The 23,549-nt window shown below is 42.5% G+C and overlaps 1 protein-coding gene across 2 annotated transcripts in view; it reads left to right on the plus strand.

The window, feature by feature from the left end:
* The window catches only part of BAZ2A (bromodomain adjacent to zinc finger domain 2A), a 35,830-nt gene extending 30,191 nt beyond the window's left edge, over positions 1-5,639 (plus strand). For both annotated transcript variants that reach the window (XM_069970451.1, XM_069970450.1), the window contains exons 28-29: positions 506-649; positions 923-5,639. In XM_069970451.1, the coding sequence (XP_069826552.1) occupies positions 506-649; positions 923-1,091 (313 nt within the window). In that variant the 3' untranslated portion in view covers positions 1,092-5,639. The remainder of the gene's footprint in view (positions 1-505; positions 650-922) is intronic.
* Positions 5,640-23,549: the final 17,910 nt, after the last annotated feature.

Consider the following 23,549-nt stretch of genomic DNA (forward strand, 5'->3'; position numbering starts at 1 on the left):
ATACCAGTCATCTGTTGGAGTATGTAAAGCATGTAATCACTGGACTCTGAGGCAGGGGGGAAATATGTCCTCCGGAATGACTTTCTCTGTGGCAGTCTGGGTTTGGCAGAAGCCTGGATAATATTACCAATGAGATTACAAAGTGCCTACTGTAACATTTGGAACTTGGTATGGAGCGTTTTTTGCAGGCTTAGCGCCTTTCCTGAACGCCATTGAATTGGATAGGCAAGTGCTCTTTCGGTTGAATAGAAACAGTTTCTCAAATACATTTCACAAATATGTAGAAAGTCTTCCCAGAAAAGAGGAGGCTGCTCTAGTTGCAAAAAGAGCCCAACTTCATATAAATGCCCATAGTTTTAGAACAGGATGTCCAACAAGTTTGTCTTGGTTTGATCTCTAGATCAGTGCAGCTTACATTCCCTTTATGGAGCCACAGGTGTGTATGTAAAGGACGTATTCCCTGGCACATTTATATTAATATAACCATTATTTGTCTGCATAATAGAATTATCTTGATGGAGATGGAGTCACATGATGATGCATGGCCCTTCCTAGAACCCGTGAACCCACGCCTTGTTCCTGGATACAGGAAAATCATCAAAAATCCTATGGATTTCTCTACCATGCGGAACAAGTTGCTAAATGGAAGGTAGGTCCTAGATATGAGAGTAATTTATAAAGTGGCTGTATTGGACAATACTTACTGAATGCTGGTAAGATCTTTCCTTTGCTAATCATTTTGTCTCCATTGTAATGGCTAACAATAACTAATAATCTTTTGGTTAGAATGGAAATATCTAGTGTACTAACATATTTGTGTGTTTTGGTTGAAAAATTTTATTCTTATTTTGTGGGTTATGTTTGAAATGGAAAGAATGTTTGAAATCAATATTTTTATCACCTCCTGCTCTCATGTCTCTAGATATTCCAGCTGTAAAGAGTTTGCAGACGATGCTGAGTTGGTGTTCAGCAATTGCCAGCTGTTTAATGAGGACGACTCCGAAGTAGGGAAGGCTGGACTGGCTCTGAAAAAGTTCTATGAAAGCCGATGGGAGGAATTTAATCAAGAACAAGAAAACAATTCACTTTGAGACTGGAGCGCAGGATTTTTTTTTTAACATTTGAATGCGCATCTCTGCAACACTGAAAAACGGGTTCATCTCTCTTGTTGTCCGTTTATCTTTCAAGGTGTGCACCCCACTTTGAATGGACGAAATGGCAACTTAGGGTTTCATTTCTCATAATCTGGGACCCTGGCACCCTGTCTTATAATCCATTTACCCAGTGTGTCTGACTTCCTTTCATTCCCTCAGTGACTCTGAGGTAGACTTTATTGTTGTCACCGGAGCAGCCTAGCCACAACTAGAAGTAGCTGTGCTACAAGAATCTTCTGTGTCCAGCTCATCCTGGCTGTATCTGCATCTACATCTCAGTGTTAAATATGCTTGTGTAGACATGCCTACTGAGCGTCCATGTGTACATGAGCCAGTACGTTCATCTACTGAACTTGGATAACCCAACTGAAATATGCACGTTTACATGTATTTCATTCCTACATACACATTAGCATAATGTACAAAATGCATATATTTATACTGTACATGTATACATAAAGTCAATTCATTCACAACAAAACGGGCACAAAGTTACCCAACGATGAAATGCATTTTAGGTGTGTACTAGCGTTGTTCATAAGTCGCCACATGTCCATGTTTTACACATTCAGCATCTGCTCACTGTTGTTTCTATGACTGGGTTTCTAACCCTGACGCATAACCCATAACCAGGATCTACTCAATAGCAATAGCAACTTTGTGCATTTTGATTTTGGACCATAGATGAGGTATCTTCTTTATAGTGTGTGGTGTTGTATGGCCAGTATTCAGTACACTAGCTCTGAGAGAACAATACATTTCCGTGCCCTGGGCTGAACTCGGATCTAACCACCATCAACCATGTTTTGGTCAATGTGCTGCTTTCTGTGGTTTATCACTGTTTGTTATACAAGCCATTTTTTGTCCCCATCATTTTTTGGCACTACCTCCTTTCATGCCAGTGGCTTTTTTTTTTTTTACCCTAATTTACCCCCCTAATGTTTAGACTGAGAGGTACCAGCTATTGCCTAGTAGAAGTACCTTTTGGTCTTTATAGGCCTTAAGCACTACAGGGTTCCCAGAAGACACTTGCTTCAACTTTTTATTATTAGTTTTTGTATTTTCTTTATTTGACTTTATAGTAAGTTGTGTAGAATTGATGTGACCTCTTTCATTTTTGTACATTGTGTATTTATTTATCATGTTGTCTTTTGAATGGCCATTTACTTTGGGTATTTAATATCTTGTCTGTTTTGTTTGAACATTTTTTGGGAACCAGATTTTTTTACAGGGATATGCTGTAACATTCTGTTTTGTAACCTCCACCCTAATGGAGACCATATGGCATTTATTGGGTTACAGTTCATTCCTTTGGCTCCCCAGAAATATCAAGTGACTCGTCTTTCAGCCAAAATGTTTTGGAAACTGGTCTTCATCTGTTAGTATTCCATTGTGTTATCGAGTTGTCTTCCCCTTCAGGTAATACAGAACTAGTAATAGTAGTACTGAAAGAGTATTTCCCATTACTTCTATTTGTAACATGCTTGGTCTTTTCAGTTTAGTAAGGGCCATTGGTCTGTACTCTAATCCAGTTCCAGATGTACATGCTACAATGAGTATAGGTAGACATATGACTTTTGGCAAATTGGAAACAAGCCTGCTGTGTAAACCAGACACCTGTGTGCTGTGTTCCAATCAGCCTCTTATAATTTATGTATCTTTAAAAATTTTTTGTTTTTCATTTACATAAAATGTTTTCTAAAAATGAAAATTCTTCCATAATATAAAATTGCAGTGCCAGCACCTTCCACCCCATTCCTTTGAACTATGTTCTGCAGACAAACATAATCTTTAGGATACGTGTTTTACTTTCGTCTTCTTCAGGTTAGACTGGTATAGCTGATCTAGCACTTTATGTGGGTATTCTCTTCTGGCAGAACTTCACCATAAATTCTTTATCTAGCAGAAAAAAGTTTTAATCCCTCTACATCTGATCAGTCCAAGGCTCACACGTGGTTGTAATCATACATCTTTTAGGACTGAACAAAGTTGGATGCCTTGCTTGCATTTTGCAGGAAATTAGGACTATTAATGGGATAGTGCATTTGGTATACAGAGCAATATTTGACTGCAACCTATGTGTTGCATTGCAAAGCAATAAACTATAATGTCCTATGCACTGAACCCAATGAAGTCATCATTTTAAATCATTAAAAAAAATGATCCTCTGGAATTTTCCCCTAAGTTAATTTCATTCTGCCAGCGAAGGTAGTGAGGATTGAATTTAGCTGGTTCCTTATATGAAATGAGTTTTGTGGCAAAATCTTCTTTTATAGACTGGCACTGCACTCAAATATTTTTGTATTCAGGATGTTCAAGAGTTGTGTTTTTTTTTATTTTACTAAGTAGTAGATGACAGACTTTAAAATGAATTTATAAAATGCAGACATATTTATTTTTTTCTAAATGACTGCCGTATCTTAATGTTATAGCATTTGTTGATATATTTTCAAAGCTTCACCTTATTTTCTTTGGGAATTGTTGCTATTTTAGCTGTCTCCATATGAAATTTTATGTGTTACATAGCCTGTTATGCACCGTACTCTGCTAATAAGGCTTTTGCTTTACCATGGCTTTAAAGTGGTTGTCCACCTCTGAACAACATGTTATTTTGAAGTCCAACATTTTGCCAATTTGTTTAAAGCATACCTGTCATTAGAAGTAACTTCTCACATGTTATAGCTACATATCAGAAGTTTGTTTCGGTGGGTGTCTGGGTGTTGAGACATCTGCCAATCACTAGAACTAATAGCTTCCATTATAATTCCATCAAATGCAACGTTTGCATTGAGAGAGGAGGTGAAGAGGCAGTGTGCACTGCTAAGTGCTTCTGCCTCTTTGTTCTAGTGATTGGCAGGGGTCTCAGCACCCGGACCCTCACCGGTACAGATTTCGAACATGTGACTATAACATGTCTGAAGTTTGATTTAATGACAAGTATGCTTTAATGGCTGGCGCTCCATTTTCTAAGTGCCCTCCATAGACCGAGTTAAAGAAGTTTATCAAGCTTTAAACATTGCTGATAATCCTTAGGGTAGGCCATCAATAGGTACTTCTGACTCCACTGCCACTGCTTGAAGAGGTTGTAACACTGTATGTGTGTGCTACATACTCTTTAGTGTTCACATTCACTCGTACTTATAAGTCCTACTAATTGTAGCAGCATTGCTAGGTAATACAGCCTTGTCCCATTCACTAGAACATTTCAGTACCTTGTTCCGCTGTTACAAAGTGTTGCTTTTCAATACAAATAGATGTAAACCCTGAAGAGGCAGGCTGCAGTGCAGGACAAGTGTCCTAGCTTCCTTCATACAGCTGATCGGCTGGTTTGCCAGTAGTTGGACCCATGCCGAACTAATATTGATGGTATATGCCCATGGTAGGCTGATATATAGATTGCCTGGAAAACCCCTTTAAATTGGAGATTTCTGTCTACCACAGGATGCTTTTTCCCTGTATATGGTCTATGAATAAACAGTATGCTATGACTGCTAGAACAATTTCCGGACATATTTCTTCACTAAATGAATCTGTGCAGACTGATGGAGCTATTTGCATAAATTAAATGACTTAAATGTCATCCTTTTGTTACAACTTGTAGCGTCGACCTTGTAAACATTGAATCGGTCTTAATAGGAATTGTCTCATGTGTGACTAGTTACAAGGCAGTGCTCTTTACAATTGTCAGCTTTTTCCCCTTTATGGATGTAACCAGTGTTTTGCGCCGCTCTTATGGCTATGTGTAACTGATCTCCCCTTCTCGGATGAACACATGGTTATATCAAAAGCCCAACAATCATCAGTGAATATGGGTATTTTTATTCTTTCTCTGCATGGACCCATCGTATGAACTTGCCTGTCTGATACCACAGCTTGAGCTCCATCTGCTCTTATATCACCATTGGAGCTCTCTAATGATCCAGTTTGTAAATTAGCTAGATTGAGGCTTCAACATTTCAGTGCAGTGTGTTACAGGTCTTTTCGAGGATTTATTTAAAATGCTATATACCATCAAAGGTATATGCATCAAAACTGGTAGCAGATATATTGCCGATAAATGCTCAACAACATATTATTGAATAGGAAAAACACAGGTTTAGTCTTTGCTACACTGAATGAGAGTATGTGTGGATTTTCTACCGGTGCACTTAGCATCTCTGTATGACTGCATTCCACTTCACAGTCAGTCTTGCAGCTTTAGAAGGTGCTTTGCACCCACACCAGGAATACCCCCACCAGCTCTCACATCCTCCTATATTATTTTTTATATATATGTAACCAAATTGTGTTATAGTGACTTTTGATAAATGTACAGTTTTTCTGTGAATTTAAATTTATTTCTTTCTATATTTTTAGGACCAATCTCGTTTTTAAGAAATAAAACAAACAAAAAAAAAATTTTTAGAACTTCACGTTGTTGCACATGTGCTGTAGTGTGCCCTTTTAGCAGCTGAACTGAAATAAAGTAAAAACAAGTCATAGAAATGTATTCATCATTGTGTCCTGTTTTATCCCTTGGAACATCACATGCACAATATTTTAATAACCCCTTTAGGGTGGGTTCACACGTGACAATCACAGCGGATTTTGCTGCGAACTTGGTTCATACGTAACAGAATCATAGCACATTTTACGCTGCGAAATCCCCTATGATTTCCCTCTTGTCAGTTTCAATAGGATTACATACTCGCAACGGAACGGTAATCCCGCTACGAGTATGTAAGCGGCTGCCCTCTTAACCCCCCTTGGCCCAGTGCATACATTACCCAGTCTGCACTCTGGCTTGTTCTGTGGCTCCCAGCCAGAGAACACGCCGGAGCGGGTAATGTATGCATCGGGGGTTAAGGGGGCTGCCCTTAATGGGCACAGGAACATGTCAAAAGTTTTGATTAGTGAGTGTTTCACTACTGAGAACTCCACTGATCAGAACGAGCTTTGAAAAATGCTACTTCATAAGCCTATGGGATCACAGGCTGGAGATGATTGACAGCAGGGAAGCGCTTCTCTCTGCACATTCTCCTGGTAGGTGCTGAGACTCCAACTGATTAAAACTTGACATGTTTTTGTTACATGTTCAATTTTTTTCTAAAGGACAAAGCCTTATTTAGAACAACTTAATCCTAAACCCATTTTCGGTAAATAGTCACTTAATTCAATATGCAAATTAGAGTGCATGGTAAACGGGGGGCAGGACTACCACCTTCAGTGCACTGATCCAGCCCACCCCTCCTCATGAATATTGAGGCTGGGCTGTGTAGTGATCTCTCCAGTGCGCCAGATAATTATCCTCATTTGTATGTTGAAGACGGTGATGATTTACCGAAACCATCACTGAGGAGAAGTACCAAAACTACCTTTCATTCTCAGCATCTCCTGCCCTCTTGGAATATACCAGCAGGTTAGAATCTTCTAATCTGCCATTAGTTTTTCTTCAATGATGCAGCAAGTTTTATGTCAAGTCATACATTTTTTTTTTTTTTTACATCATATAGTAGTTTGAGTTTTTTTTTTGTTTGTTTGTTTTTGTGGGTAGTTTTCATTGGTTCTATTTTTTTGAAGCATTGGTCCTTTTTCAGGAAGCAGTATGTACAGAAACGATCAATGTAGATGGCAAACCTAATTGTGGGGTGTAGGCAAACGGTAGAAAAAAGTTTGGGAACTCTGCACTACGGTATAGCTTTAAGACACAAGAGCAACGGACCTTTTAAGATGCGAACATCAAAATCACATCGGTGGTGCTCTATATCATATTAGACAGTCTGTTGCAATTGAGAGATATGGCACTGACCAATTGATGTCTTCATAAAAAAAATTGTGTGGAGTAATAATGCTGCTGAAAATTTCTATAACGGTACGTTCACACCTACCGGATCTGCAGTAGATTTGACGCTGCGAGTTAGCAGCGAAATCCGCTGCGGATCCAGTACTGTGCGAGTTAGCGTGTATGGGACCCATCTAAATTCACAGTACTGGATCCGCAGCGGATTTGACACTGCGAGTTAGCGTGTATGGGACCCATCTAAATTCAGTGTCAAATCCGCTGCGGATCCGGTAGGTGTGAACGTACCCTTAAGGGGGCTGAGCAACAATCATCCATCTTTACTACCTCGAAATAACCACAGAAAGCTACATTAGTCAGCAGAAATTGCTTCCCACAAACACTGAGACAGTTCATAACCATCACACCATAGTCCAGGAGAAATAGGCTCCAAAATCCCTTAAAGAGGTTGTCCAGTGAAAATATTTTTTAATTAAATCAACCTTTTCAGAAAGGTGTATAGATTTGTAATTTACGTCCATTTAAAAATCTCAAAGTCTTCCCATGCCTATCAGCTGCTGTATGTCCTGCAGAAAATGTTTTCTTTTCAGTCTGACACAGTGCTCTCTGCTAACATCTCTGTGTGTCCAGAGTAGAAGAGGTTTTCTTTGGGTATTTGCTACTGCTCTGGACAGTTCTTGTCTTGGACAGAGGTGGCAGCAGAGAGCACTGTGTCAGACTGAAAACAAAACATTTCCTGCAGGACATATAGCAGCTGATAAATATGGGAAGACTTCACATAAAAGTAAATTACAAATCTATATTAATTTCTAAAACCAGTTGATTTGAAAGAAAAAGATTTTGCTTTAGTACTTCTTTACCTTTAGGAATTCTGCACAAAGACTGCAAGAATACACAGCAGAGGGCCGAGAGGGAGCACAATACAGAACATGAAACGTCCGTCACCCGATGTCCGCATCCTGAGACAGAGATGTAATTAAAGCGACTCTGTACCCACAATCTGACCCCCCCCCCCCAACCGCTTGTACCTTTGGATAGCTGCTTTTAATCTAAGATCTGTCCTGGGGTCCGTTTGGCAAGTGATGCAGTCTTAAAAAAACAACTTCCAAACTGGCAGCCCCGTGTCAAATGGCCATTGCCTACGATATCTGTGCCCTAACTGCACCACCCCCTGTCCCTCCACCCCACCCTCGTCATCATCATTAGGAATGCCCCTAGAACATTTTCTCCTGTCTGAACATTGCACAGGTGTCTTAACGATCCAGCCCATGTGCCGTGCCGACACAGGTGGGGAATAGGAGACAATCTGCCTGGGGCATTCCTAATGATGAAGAGGGTAAGGAGGAGGAATGGAGGGGTTGTGCCAGCCTAATGGATACAAAGTCTAAGCCACGGCTGTTGGGCACAGGGCTTCAAGTTTAAAAGTTGTTTTTTAGGACAATAACTGCATCACCTGCCGAACGGACCACAGGACCGATCTTGGATTAAAAGCAGCTAACTGAAGGTACAAGTGGTTTTGGGGGGGGGGGGGGTTAGATTGTGGGTACAGAGTCGCTTTAAGTTTTGCCAAGCATGAATATTGGTGAGTGGCACAAGCTTTTTTTTTTTTCTTCTGTTTCTATTTTTACTCCACAGATAACCTACCTGCAGTGGCGGATTAAATGTACCCTGGGCCCCAGGCTGTCCACCCAACCTGCCAGCCCCCCCTCCCCCCGGTCAATCCGCGCACATTATAATCCGCTACCCCCCCCCCCCCCCCCCCCACGCTGTCCCCAATAAACATTGCCTGCCTCCCCAATAAACATAATGTTTGGTCCCTTGCTGCTACCCCCAGTAAGCATTGTCCATCCCACCTCCACTGCCCCCAAAAAAACATATTGCTACCTGGTTTCCTGCTGTTGCCCCCCCCCCCAGGTCACAGCTGCACAGAGGTTGTCAGGAGAGGAGGGGGCTGATCTTATAGGGGAGGTCACAGCAGCACAGAGGATGTCAGGAGAGGAGGGGGCTGATCTATAGGGGAGGTCACAGCAGCACAGAGGATGTCAGGAGAGGAGGGCGCTGATCTTATAGCTGAGATTGCAGGGTCCCAGCACAGAGGATGTCAGGAGAGGAGGGGGCTGATCTATAGGGGAGGTCACAGCAGCACAGAGGATGTAAGCTGCCCCCCTCTTCCCCCTTATAGATGGTCCCCTTCTTCCCTATTTCCTCCTTATAGATGGTCCCCCTATTCCCCCCTTATAGATGGTCCCCCTCTTCCCCCCTTATAGATGGTCCTCCTCTGCCCCCCCTCATAGATGGTCCTCTGCCCCCCCTTATAGATGGTCCTCCTCTGCCCCCCCTTATAGATGGTCCTCCTCTGCCCCCCCTTATAGATGGTCCTCCTCTGCCCCCCTTATTATTGGTCCTTCTCTGCCCCCCCTTATAGATGGTGCTCCTCTGCCCCCCCCTATAGATGGTCCTTCTCTGCCCCCCCCCCTTATAGATGGTCCTCCTCTGCCCCCTTATAGATGGTCCTACTCTGCCCCCCTTATAGATGGTCCTCCTCTGCCCCCCCCTTATAGATGGTCCCCCTCTTCCCCCCTGTGCAGATAACACACACAAAAAAAAAACAAAAAACACAACACAACTCACCTGCCATCCGCTCCCCCGTCGAGCCTCTCGCCTCCTGGTCTGTCCCCGGCTGATGCGCGGCTGCCGGGGGTGTCCCGTCCTATCCCCGGCAGTGCGTGCATCAGAGAGCTCCCTGTGCGCCGGAATTCACAACCACAGGCGCACGGGGAGTTCTCAGATGCGCGCGTTGCCGGGGATAGGACGGGACACCCTCGGCAGCTGCGCATCAGCCGGGGGTGTCCCGGACTCTTGTGACCGCAAGCAAAACAATGCTTGCGGTCACAAGAGAGTCAGTGGCGGATTATAATGTGGGCAGGCGTGGCATGGGCCCCCCTGGAGCCTCGGGCCTCGGGCGGCCGCCCAAACCGCCCATATTATAATCCGCCACTGCCTACCTGCCCTGAACAATCACCAGAAGCAGGTCTGGGCCAGGGAGGTGCATCAGCCAGTCCTTCAGCCCAACTGACTGTGACTTCTCACTGTGACACCTTACTTTAAGCGCATTGCTATCCTGCATATGGGCACATTTCCTATCCCTGACCACAATGTAGTAATTTCAAAGAGCACTATGACAACTGGACTCTCCATCACAGAAGCTTCCTGAATAGGGACACTCGTCAACAGCCACACTACTCAAGTATCATATAGAGCACTATAATTTGATCCTTCTATCTCAGTTTCTTAAAGTTGTATGCACCACATTGACCTTTGGCCAGCCCTGACCCTGAGCTACTCTCTTTAATTGAAAAGAAACCTAACCCCCTTTACCTAACAAGATTATGAAAAATATGAACAAGAACAAGGTGTAAATGTCTGATCTAGCAACAACCTGCTATGTGTGACAACATACTATTAGATACCATCCCCAAACCGCAAAAGACAATCTGGTCTTAAATTAGAGACACAATTGTTACACCACCTGCATAGGAGCAGGTACAACCTCACCAACTCAACGTGTTCAATCTCTCAAAACTATTGTGTCTGTGAACATCATGAATATACTCTATGCTTTTGCATGACTGTAGATGCCTTAATCTTAAAGGGTAACTGTCGTTTGAATTTTTTTTTTTTTTGCAAAAATCAATAGTACAGGCGATTTTAAGAAACTTTTTAATTGGGTTTATTTGCCGAAAAATGCATTTTTATCATAAAAAAGCAGTTTGAAGCTCTCCCCCCTGTCTTCATGATTTTTTTATGGCAAGGGGAGGCGTGGAGGGAGATAAGGCACCAAAACAGGACAACAAAGCACTGACCTCTGAATACCGTCTTTTATACAGCTCCCACTGTGTAATCCTTTATTCTTTGCTCTCTGCTGGCAACTAATCTCCCTCCTCCCTCCTTCCCCCTCCATAGGTTACACACGGCTCGACTGATGTAAACTAGTCAAGATTTCCTGATAATAAGCAGTGAGTGAGAGAGAGGAGGGGGAGGGGGGACCCTTTTTGAAAGCAGATAATGGCATATTTGCCTAAAAAAAAAATTACAAAGTTTCTTAAAATCGCCTGTTTCTGCAAAAAACAAACGACAGTGACACTTTAATGTAAGTCATAAATGACTATCCAAAAAGACTGAGGTCAAATCTAGATTACCTCCTATTGTTACCATGGGCATTTCCTCAATCACAAAGAGGACAGTAGCTCTAAGACTCAGAAAAATGCATCTACTACCCCAAAAATGCCAACTAGCAGGGATAAAAGTCCAGCAAAACATCCAAGCCAATCACAAACCAACCATGTCACCAACATTTGATTTAGACTTTGAAATAATGTAGTAGAAATAGAAGTTAAAATGAGTAGCACTCACCCTTAAGATTCTTCTTTAAAATCCTGGCTTTATTTGATTGTTTCGGAAGTGAACAGAACAAGAGGTGCATGAACAAACCGGCAACAGCTGTTTTGAAATTTGAGATTATCATGTGGCTTCAGAACAATTAGATTTAGCACCTCTAACTCTGTGTTCAGCACCAGGGGCAACACATTGACTGTGTCAAATAGCTGTCATCACAGGGAATGTTCCTGGTTGTTGTTCGTGCAAGTTTGTGTTGATAACATTTCAAATCTAACTTATGAGACAATTGGTTGTCTTCAATATGCTATGTGACCACCTTCCCATGGCAAAACCTTGATTTACTATGGTGACTTTCAAGACGGTGGCCATGTTCTGGACATAGCCTAAAAATGGGATTCAGATATGTCATTTACCCTTAAACCTGAGCTGTGATTGGTTGCCATGGACAAATACACCAGTTTTTGCCTTCTACATATTGTTAATTTTGGCTCATTATCTGTATTTGTTTTTTTGCCATAATAAACAATGATTAATAGTCAAAAATTCATCATGATTAATAAAGCTTTAAGGTATTTTGAGGAGCAGGAAATTTAACTGTGTTTTTGTTCTATAAATACTTTATGACTCAAAGGTGACATACTCTTAACTCTCTTTTCTCTTTCCAGAACTAGACTTCTACACCTTCAACTCTTCAGGCCTAAAGTGTAGACACCTATCATTGACTTGCCTCCCCCTTCAAAAACAAAATGACAATACTCTTTCTGAAATTATCTCCCAGTCTCTTTGTAACATAGATCCCTTCCCTCCCAACATTTCTTCTTCATCCCTCTCATCTTTGGAACCTGTAAGGGTAGGTTCACACTACCGAATCCGTGCGGATAAGTTCTGGCAGATTCCGTCGCTAGTACCCGCTCGCGGCCTAGCGCCTATCCGCCCGTGCCATAGACACCAATCTATGGGTGGGCCAATTTTGTTATCAGCTGAAAGAATTGACACGTCAGTTCTTTTGGCAGATAGGCGCGCCACCGCAAATGGGTACAAGCCACGGAATCATCCGGAATTTATCCGCGCGGATTTCTTAGTGTGAACCTACCCTCACAGAGGATGAAGTCTCAACGCTCCTCTCTTTTTCTCACCCCACCACCTACCTGCTCTAGTGACCCCATTCCTTCTCACTTCCTGCAGTCTCTCTCCCCCACTGTCACTACCTAACTTAACTAAAATATTCAACTTGTCTCTCTTTTCTGGGATCTTGCCCTCCTAATTCAGACATTCTATCATTACCTAAAACCATCTCTGGACCCATCCTGTGCAGCTATCAACCTGACTCTAATTTCCCCCTTATCTCTAAAGTCCTGGAACATCTGGTCCTCTCATGTCCAATTCCTTTTCTGAGAACTCTCTTGTCAACCCTTTACAGTCTTGCTTCTCCACTCTGCATTCCACAAAAACTGCTCTAACTAGTGTTAGAGCAGAGTGTTAAATGACCTACTGACTAGAGTTGATCGAACCTCGGGAAATCCTAGGTTCGATCGAACTCGAACATTCACGAACCTGCCGCATTTGATTGCTGATGCCTTACCGGTCCGTGGGGAAGGAGGACAGTGCCCGGGTACCGCCTGGAATTCCGGGATTCCAGGCGGTACCCGGGCAGTCTCCTCCTTCCCCACGGACCGGCAAGGCATCAGCAATCAAATGCGGCAGGTTTGTGAATGTTCGAGTTCGATCGAACCTAGGATTTCCCAAGGTTCGATCAACTCTACTCCTGACAGCTAAGTACAAGACAAATACTCCATAGATTATCAGATCCTCCTCAGTATGCTTCATTTTGCTGGCTTCAAGGAAAACGCTCCTGTTTTTTTTCCCCTCTCTATGTATCAGTGTAGCATTTCTCCCCTTAAGTGTATCATTTGCTGGCTGTACTCCTCTTTCCCTTACCACTGGGGTTCTTCATTGATCATTCCTGGGTCCTCTATTGTTTTTTTATACCTCCCCTTTTGGGAAAACCTCTAGATTTGGCTTTCAGTGGTGGTGTCACCTCTGTACGTCTACAAAACACCTGTGATTGTCTGCTGTCTCAAAAATATCCTCATCCTTATGTCTTAAACTGAACCTTGTATTTCCTCCCACCACTAACTGACCTACACCTGACATTTCCATTTCTGGTGGCACTACCATAACTCTTGTGTTTATGCTAGACTTGTATCTTTCTTTTAGATCCTATATCCGGAGAGAGGAGGCACACAGGCCCTCCCATAGACAGCCTGTATGACTCTGAGGCTGGTAAGATTCTGCCTCCTTTACTCCATGTGAATTGGGAATAATGAAAAGAGAAAGTATAGCCAGCTCACCCTTGCTTTTGTTCCGTTGCACGGATCCACACTCGGCTGGTGCGTAATTGTCCAATAAGAAGTACAGATAATCCAACAATTCGCACTGGCACTTCTGAACGCATGTTAGTTCTTGATCCTGACCATTCACTGATGTGTACACATGTAACCTCTGTGGTGTGCTGCATCATGGTGTATATGCCTAAAGTTATTCGTTTTTCACCAAATTTCTGGATCATCTGTACTTCATATTATAACATTCCCTACATAACTCTCCCTACCCCCCTCTCACGTTTTATTCAGCAGTGTTCTCTATGCTTCATGCATTTTGCACACACAGATTGGCTGGTGGCTGGCTCATCAACCTTTATGTATACAACTGGAGATGGGCAAAACAAAGTTTGGGTTCAGCATTTGACTCCTAGTGGCTGGAAAAGATCGATGCAGCCTGGAAAACCTTAGGCAGGCTACATCCATGTTTTCCAGGGTGCCCTAGGGCTGCACCCATCTCCAGCCATTGGGAATCACATCTCTATACACAACCCTTGCTGGACCATTATATGAAGCACTTTCTGCCTTTTGTGTCAACCCCACTGCTCATAGATTATTTTACACGTTTGGTATCAGGGCTCACATTCCTCTTATTTCAGTATGTAAAGGGATACTCCGATAATGAAAATATTATATGTTTCTGTCCTTCCATACAACATAGTAAACATGCTTTTCTTACCTCACCACGTGACCTAATTGTCCACATGTGGTGTCTTAAGGATTCCACTGAAACTTCTGAGGTGGACTCATCTTGACAATCACTGTCTGTGGCCATTCTGAAGGTAGAGCGCGTGGGACCCGGGGAGGAAGACAGAGCGGAGGACAAGACCTGACAGGTAATGTATGCTGCAAGGACATCGGTAACGATGTCCCTTCAGCCCTCGCTCAACGATCATTGGGCCGTGGAATAGGCCCAGTAAACGAGCAGCGATCTAGCAGATCAGCGCTCGTTTACATCATTGATCGGGCCCTGCTCGGCCCGTGGAATAGGGCCCTTACTCATTGATTGGCTGAGCAGGTTGCCACTGCTGCTGCAGGATTCTTCAGTGGGGGACCCTGAAGACACTACAAAGCATGTTTATTATGCTGTATGGAAGAGCAGTAACAAATAAAAAGTTTTTCATTGTTGAATTACCCCTTTAGGCTGGGTTCACACTACGTATATTTCAGTCAGTATTGTGGTCCTCACATTGCAACCAAAACCAGGAGTATATTGAAAACACAGAAAGGCTCTGTTCACAATGTTGAAATTGAGTGGATGGCCGCCATTTAATGGCAAATATTTGCTGTTATTTTAAAACAACGGCTGTTATATTGAAATAATGGCAGTTATTTACTGTTATATGGCAGCCATCCAGTTTCAACATTGTGTGGACAGAGCCTTTCTGTGTTTTTAATCCACTCCTGGTTTTGGTTGCAATATGAGGACCACAATACTGACTGAAACAGTGGCGTAGCTACTGCTGCGACTGGGCCCGCCACAAGGGGGGCCCCGCGAGGCCCTCCCGATCAATCACTCTTGTGACCGCAAGTATTGTTTTGCTTGCGGTCACAAGATTCTGGCTCCGTCTTCCCCTGGCTGCTGCGCGGCTGCCGGGGATGTCGCGTCTTACCCCCGGCAGTGCGTGCATCCCAGACCTCCCTGCGCGCCTTGGGCCCTGACTTCCGGTTCCGGCGCGCAGGGAGTTCTGGGATGCGCGCGCTGCCGGGGATAAGACGCGACACCCCCGGCAGCCGTCGGGGACAGACCAGGAGGAGTGAGGATCAACGTGGGAGCGCGTTGTCAGGTGAGTTAAGTTTTGTTTTTTTATCAGCCTGCACGGGTGGGGGGAAAGAGGGGGCATCTATGAGGGTGAGGGGGAAGAGGGGGGCATCTATGAGGGTGGGGGGGAAGAGGGGACCATCTATGAGGGAGGGGGGAAGAGGGGACCATCTATGAGGGAGGGGGCATCTATGAGGGTGGGGGTGAAGAGGGGGCCATTTATGAGGGTGGGGGGAAAGAGGGGGCATCTATGAGGGTGGGGGAAAAGAGGGGGCATTATATGAGGGTGGGGGGAAAGAGGGGGCATCTATGAGGGTGGGGGGAAAGAGGGGGCATCTATGAGGGTGGGGGGAAAGAGGGGGCATCTATGAGGGTGGGGTGAAAGAGAGCGCCATCTATGAGGGTGGGGGGAAGGAGGGGGGCATCTATGACGGTGGGGGGAAGAGGGGGGCATCTATGAGGGTGGGGGGAAGGAGGGGGGGCATCTATGAGGGTGGGGGGGGAGGAGGGGGGGCATCTATGAGGGTGGGGGGGAAGGAGGGGGGGCATCTATGAGGGTGGGGGGAAAGAGGAGCCATCTATGAGGGAGGGGGGGAAAGGGGACCATCTATAAGGGAGGGGGGGGAAGGGGACCATCTATAAGGGAGGGTGGGGGGAGAGGGGGCCATCTATAAGGGAGGGTGGGGGGAGAGGCGGCCATCTATAAGGGAGGGTGGGGGAGAGGGGGCCATCTATAAGGGAGGGTGGGGGGAGAGGGGACCATCCATAAGGGAGGGTGAGGAGAGAGGGGGCCATCTATAAGGGAGGGGGTAGAGGGGGCCATCTATAAGGGAGGGGGTAGAGGGGGCCATCTATTTGGGGGGGGCAACATAGGGGGAGAGGGAATACACAGAGGGGGGGCATATATTATTAGGGGGTCACATAGAGTCAGGGCTACCCACTAAATGAGGGTGTAAAGGGGACAGTACAGATGTGCAGTTTGTATAGCGATGAGGATGGTGCCAGTGTGAGGAGCCTAATATGTCTGTCTGGCAGATTCTGTGGATTCGTGGCTCGGAGAAGTTCTCATAATGGCCCAGGGCGGATGGAGAAGATGAAAAGGAAAGAACTCCGATCAGAAAAGACGTCTCCTGTGAGTCACCTGATATAACTGCACTGTAATGTATATGGTGTATAGAACCTGTGTAGAGCTGGGGCCACCTCTATATGACTGGATGAGGTGATTTAGTATACTGGATTTGGTCAGTAACAATATGGTGGTGATGGTTGTGGTTGTGGTGTGGCGGTAATGTTTCCTTCCTATATACTGGTATTACTGGTAATATTGGTCTCAGTATACAGGATTTGGTCGGTAACAGTATGGCGGTAATAGGTAATATCTGTCTTGGTGTGTGTGTGTGTGTATATATATATATATATACACACACACACACACACACACACACACACACACACCAATAGCATCACTTGGTCGTGAAAGGAGGGGGGGGCCCAAGTTGGCCTCTCGCACCAGGGCCCAGGAGACATTAGCTACGCCCCTGGACTGAAATATATACGTAGTATGAACCCAGCCTTAATATGTAATGTGTGATTGTATATGTTCCCTCAGAATTGTAAAGTGCAGGTTTGGGGTTGTTTTTAGAAGAAAACTGCTGTTTTTCTAACTCAGTTTAATAAATAAAATGTACATATAGAAAACACAGCACTATTTTTTTATCACATATTTATTGAAAAACAACATTTTTTTTTTCAAATTCGAGCTTCACAAAATCATTGCAAAAAGAGAACAAAAAAATTGAACACAGAATTTTAGCACAGAAGCCATGTGTGAGAATTGTGATGCATTGGAAAAAACACACAAAAAAATCCTAAACAAACAAAAAAAAAACAACTGTACAAATGAACTAATTTGCATTTTGTTAACGTTGGAGTTGAGAAACAAACATGTAACATATGGCAAGTTGCTTTAAGTTGGTGCAAAAATGGCTCATTTGCCGCAGCTACAAAGTCACCAAAACTCATGGTGACTCTCTCTCTCTCTGGACGCTCATGTACGGGGCAATAAATGGGCCAGTTTTGCATTTTATAACCTGACATTTTGTTTGCTATGTGTAGATTTGAGGCTTTTTGACATGTCAGGTCCAAGGCACCTAACCCTTTTCGGCACATTAAAATAGCCTTTTTAAAATCCAAAGTTTAGGTCCATGCTCTGTAGCCCCCTCTAGAGACTAACAAATTATGTCACACTCTGCATTGCTTGGCTGAGCTGTACAATATTTCTGACCTCAGCAGATGAATCTCAAGGTAAGTGCACATGATCTAGTGGAAGACTTTGTCACAGCAGAAAAGGTTTCGCTTAATTGTTTCCCTGTTGAAGATGAACAACAATGTAGGTTCATTTCAGATATCATTACACTCAACCCAGACAGTATGGTGGTCCTTATTGGAAAAGTAATTAATTTTGGGTGGTATGTACCTACCACCTACACAGAAGACCTTAATCATCATGGATCCTTCTTCTAAAGCATTTAACATATTCCTAGCTGGGCAGGGTTCCTCTTTTCTAGCAAAACATAAACAGACATAAAAGCTATTGGTTTCCTTAAGCTCTTACCTATATAAAAACACTATTAACACAATTCTCATCTAGTGAGAAACATCCCCAGTTCTCCTACTATAGTCAGTTTTAGTGTTTGATACCATCCCCGATTCTTCAAAGAGGAGATTTCTTTATCACACACTCTAAAACCTGCATGTCCTTTTGCACGTAATATGCTTTTATAAAACAGTTTGATAACAATCCATGTCCACTATCTACTTATAGACTGTATGGTTCAGTCCTTCTAGAACATATAGCAGCAACAGAAGGTTTGAAAGCCACAAGAACAAAAAAAAATATCTTAAAGAAATAAAGCTTAAACTCCGTGGCTGCTGGCCTTCTTGTAGCTAATTCCTTTCATGGTAAAAGAAAACTCCAATAAAGGAGAGAGGAAGACCATCGTTTGTATCAGATTTGGCAGCAACAATAAAAATCTAGAAAAGCACCAGTTGAAACTATAATGTAAAAAAGTACAATTCAAACAAACTTTACCATTTTTATTCAACCCATGTAAGTTACCGTGGCTGTTATTGAGATACTCTTGTCATCTTTCTTCTAATAGGTTTGCAGGCCTGATCATGAGCTTCAACTAAACTCACCTTCAATGGATATAAAGTGGAGCCTAAGCAGGTAGTGGTTTTCCAGATAATGAATTTGTAGGATGGCTGGATGGACACATGCTGAAAACATCACTCTAAGGCCTAATGCACACGACTATACATAGGATCCATATCACATGTATCCTGCATATGGGTTTCTAGAGACCTTAATCCTCACACAAACCGAGAACCTTAAGATGCGACTGGCTGTGTCCATACTAATAAATATATACGCACACAGAGGAGGCATGAAAGTAACACAAATTGGCTGACAAGCAGTCAACTTTAAAGTATGACCTGGTATCATGGAAAATTATTGTAAAAAAACCTCAACTCTAAAAGCAGAAAGAAAACCCTGAATTAATCAGGTAGATCCACAATTTAGGTTGGATGGACCAGGTCTTATCAAGCAAAACAGATTTTGCCTAACTGTTGATGGTTGAATAAAAGCAGTGAATAAAACCATGTGTAAAGTATTATCCTATAGGAGATAACGTCTTTTCATTATGGCAATGAATTTCTGCTAAGCACTGGAGCCTCCATGGGGGGGGGGGGGGGGGAAGATGTCTGGGAAGCATCTTTTAGTTCTCACAACACTCTAATACAAGCAGCTCAGTTCCTTTTTAACAGTTCCATTGCCATAACTTTAGCTATAGCTTAGTTTTCCTAAGGCTACAGACACCTCCAGGGTTGTGTATGTTTAAGGAAACAAACAACCTGTGTGATCCCTCCGTCTCTGGTGGGACTCATCAAGGGCCTGTTGGTCTGTGAAATTCTTAAGACCTACTGATAAATCAAGGTTGCTATAGGTGAGGATCCAAACCATTTAGGATTCCTTTGCATGGTGTTTTATTAGCATTTTTGCATGTTTGGTGTGATTATTGTGAGCACATGTCACTGACTTCCATTGATTCTACAGTGGCCACCATGCTCTCTCCCCCCCCCCCACTGGAAAACAAACAGACATTTTTCTCTTTGTAACACACAGAGTTGGTTGAAAGCTTGTCCATTGCAGAACAAATCTCCACCATAAGCTGCTGAAAGTGAAAAACGAAGGAATAATAAAAATGTCTGCATATAACAGAGCAGTATAGGGCTTAGACAATACCTGACAATGGGCCATAATTATATAAAGTGTAATTTTGTTGATTGAAAAACAAATGCATAAAATGGGATGTATAACAATAATGTTATCAGATATGAGAAAAATATGCACCAAATGGTGGTAAAATACTTTTTTTTTTTTACTCCAAAAGACTTTTTGTTTATATAAATCCGCCCAAATGAGTAAAGCCCCTTTTCTCAGCTGTAACTAAAGGGTATAAAAACAAGGTCCAAGCTGCATAAAAGGAGCCAAAGTTGTAAAGTGGTTTATACATAAATAAAATCTAATACATGATGGACATGACCAAGCTAATTATTAAAGATGAATGCGCACACAATGCTTTCTCCTCCCAAACTCACAAGGTAGTTTAATAGCAGAGAACAAGTCCTTTCCCCACAAAGGATAATTCTCCAACAACAACAACATCAGCAAGAGTCTAGCAGCAAGTCTCTCAGGTGTCCATCATCTGCTACAGTACATCTGCACCACATACTAAAGTAATAAGGCACTCAGAAAAGGAGGATAAATCAGGTGACAGATGCACCCTTGTAACATAAAGTCTTCAGCTTATCGCACACGCAGAAACAAGCAGCAAGACTGTTTTCTGACAACACCTACTCAATGTCATGACCTAGAAAACATATCTTTGCCAATTAACCAATGATGCTCTTAGTGGGAGCAATTCATTTTATACTTATACAAAGGTGAAACAACCTGGCCTTGGTGCTTTGCCAGTTTTTTGTCCAACCACTGTATGTGGAAAAAAAAACTGACCAAAATTGTCCAACTTTCCAACAAATAAAAAAAAAAAGGTGCCCTGAACAATTTGGGAAATGAGTTAAGTGTATGGTCTGCTTTAGGCAGACCCACTTTACCTAAAAACGAATGGATAACATTTTTCAGTTATAACTGGAATAGAAATGTTGGCCTTCTCAAACATTTGTCAGTCTTCTTCTATGGTTGAACAGTCTAGCACTAAGTAATACCAAATTGACCAGGTTCATGTTTCATATGCATAGCAATAGAAAGTGGATTTTGTATCTGGTGACTGCAATGGATGGTGTATAAACATCCATCATTTTCTACGGCCTAAGAACAGACACAAACCCTGCCAGAAAAGAAACATCTTACATAACCATCGCAATAGTAATATACCAGCATCCTAACATTATATGTACAGCATCCTAACATTATATGTACACACATAAATAAAAATCTGTTTCCTACCTTCCTTGTCCATGTGTAAATATCAGAAATGTCAACCTAATGCATTCCATATGGCACTCCTAAACTGTCCTTCCACTATAATTCCCTATAAGTCACCATTGGGGGTGCGTGTTTTGTTCACAACTTCTATAGCTTTCTCTACTGGGAACAACCTGTATCCAGACTGTATTCACCACCTATGTCAACAGAGTTATGTACAGACTGAATATAGGTCACCCTCCTATGTTACACTACATAACTTCAATAACAGGATGGTAAAGAGGGGCTTTTAAAGAGTCACTGTCGTATTTTTTTTTTTTGCAGAAATCAATAGTCCAGGCGATTTTAAGAAACTTTGTAATTGGGTTTATTAGCCAAATCTGCCATTATCTGCATGTAAAAAGCCTTTTCCCAGGTCCCCCCCTCCTTCTTCTTTTTCATCCACTCTGAAAAATCTGAAAATTGTGACTTGTTGCAGGAGACGTACCCTGTCTGCTCTAGGGAGAGGGGAGGGGGGAGGAGGAAGGAGGGAGTTAGCCGGCAGCAGAAAGCAGATAACAGAGGATTACAGGCACAGAGCTGGTTGACAGCTGTAATCAGAGCTCAGACAGGTCACTGGTGACTGTCACAGGAGATATCCCGTGAGGGATTTGTAGATTAACTCTTTGTTGTCCTGTTTTGGTCTTTTCTTTAGCTCTCTCCATAGGAGAACAATGAAGACAGGGGGGAGAGCTTCAAACTGCTTTTTCATGATAAAAATGCATTTTTCGGATAATAAACCCAATTACAAAGTTTCTTAAAATCGCCTGGACTATTGATTTCTGCAAAAAAAAATTTCACGACAGTGACACTTTAAGGAAATTAGACATTTGTAGCCAAAGTAAATGACATCAATGGAATGGACTAGATTGACATCTAGAATTGCACTCATCATCAAGAAAGACAAAGAACACACCGTATTGCACTGTGGGATGTATGGAGGGATGAAGTGTTTTATTTCCCTTTTTATGGCTTTTTAAACTCTTTGGTAACATACTGATATACACAGTCACAAATAACAGAAACAGGTCCTTCTACTTCTATGACAAAACACACCTGATCTTATATCTACTCAACTTAACTGTCAACACCAACTATACAATGCACAGCATGCTCCCCAAAGGAAGACAAAGAAGATTTAGTCATACAACCTCCTATTGACTGTATGCTATGCACATATATACACCATGTTTATCTATGCCACTGCAATTCTTACATCATTATCTTTAAAGAAGCAAGCCAAGTTATACTCCAAAAAGAATTGAGGCAGGATTTTCTTAAACTCATGTTGAAGAATCACCGTCTACAATCAACTGGAGAAGTAATGCAAAATAGGGATCCACTCCAAATAAGTGAACCCGAAGCACATCATAAAACACACTGATGGGAATGAATACTGCACAACTATGTTATCACTTCTGTATTTGTTTGGGACAGTGAAAGGTTAAAGGGAATTTTATGCATGACTTATTCTCAACAACAGGATTATGTCATACACACATAACTCTTATTGGGACTGGTGAATAGAAACAATATGAAGAATATGAAAGAAGCAGCAATTGAGTTAATTCTGCATTACACAGCAAGTCATATAGTCTCATCTATTAGTCATCCTGGGAATCTCGAAACATGATGGCTGCCATCTATCAAAAAACCATTATAATATGTCTACATGGCTTTATTACATTATCCTAGCCACAGGTGCTGGTAGCAGACCTATAAGACCTGGAGAGCATTTGTCTTTTCCAGCTGGAAAATGCCCCATGATGATTCAAACTAAGCACAGCCAAATATGAGGAGTCCCTGATAGTTAATGTCAATGTACAATTGAATCCAGACATTTTATAATTTGATAATTCTGAATGAAGTGACTTAAATTAGGTGTCATATAAGAAAATGTACATTTTCTAGGGACATGTCAAAAGTTTTGATTGGTTGGGGTCGGAGATCTTGTCCCCGTTCTTTGTGCAAGAAAGAAGATGGGTCCATACACTTTCTAATGAAGGCTGTCTCCATCTCCATCTTCTTCACTGTTGTTCTAGCGATTGGTGGCAGTCTAAACAAAGAGACCCCAACTGATCAAACCTTTTGATGTCCCTATCAGGTAGCCATTTAAATTTATTATTACCAACACATCCCGTTTACACACGGCAACATGCAACCAATAATAGGGATTTTAATGGCTATACAAAAGAGCCAATCAGTTGACCAATGAATGTTAACTTGTTTATTGACTGACTGATGCTACTTTTAGACAGGACAAATATCAGGAAGGTTTCTGTGTTCTCAGTGGTTATGGGGGAGAACGTTAGGATTTGGTAATCCAGATAATGGTTGGTTGATCCCACCCAAATAAGCAGGTTTGGCTGACACATCTAATGTACATGGCTAACTTTAGGGTTGCTGCAGGTTGTAGTTTTAAGCAGTTTAAAGTAGTTTTCCAGTCCTTTAACTGCACAACTACAGAACATATGGGTTACAATAAGAGGCAGTTTCAATATGGCCCTAAAACTGAATATATATGTGA

The sequence above is a fragment of the Dendropsophus ebraccatus genome, chromosome 5, assembly GCF_027789765.1.
Source record: "Dendropsophus ebraccatus isolate aDenEbr1 chromosome 5, aDenEbr1.pat, whole genome shotgun sequence".
Lineage (NCBI taxonomy): Eukaryota > Metazoa > Chordata > Amphibia > Anura > Hylidae > Dendropsophus > Dendropsophus ebraccatus.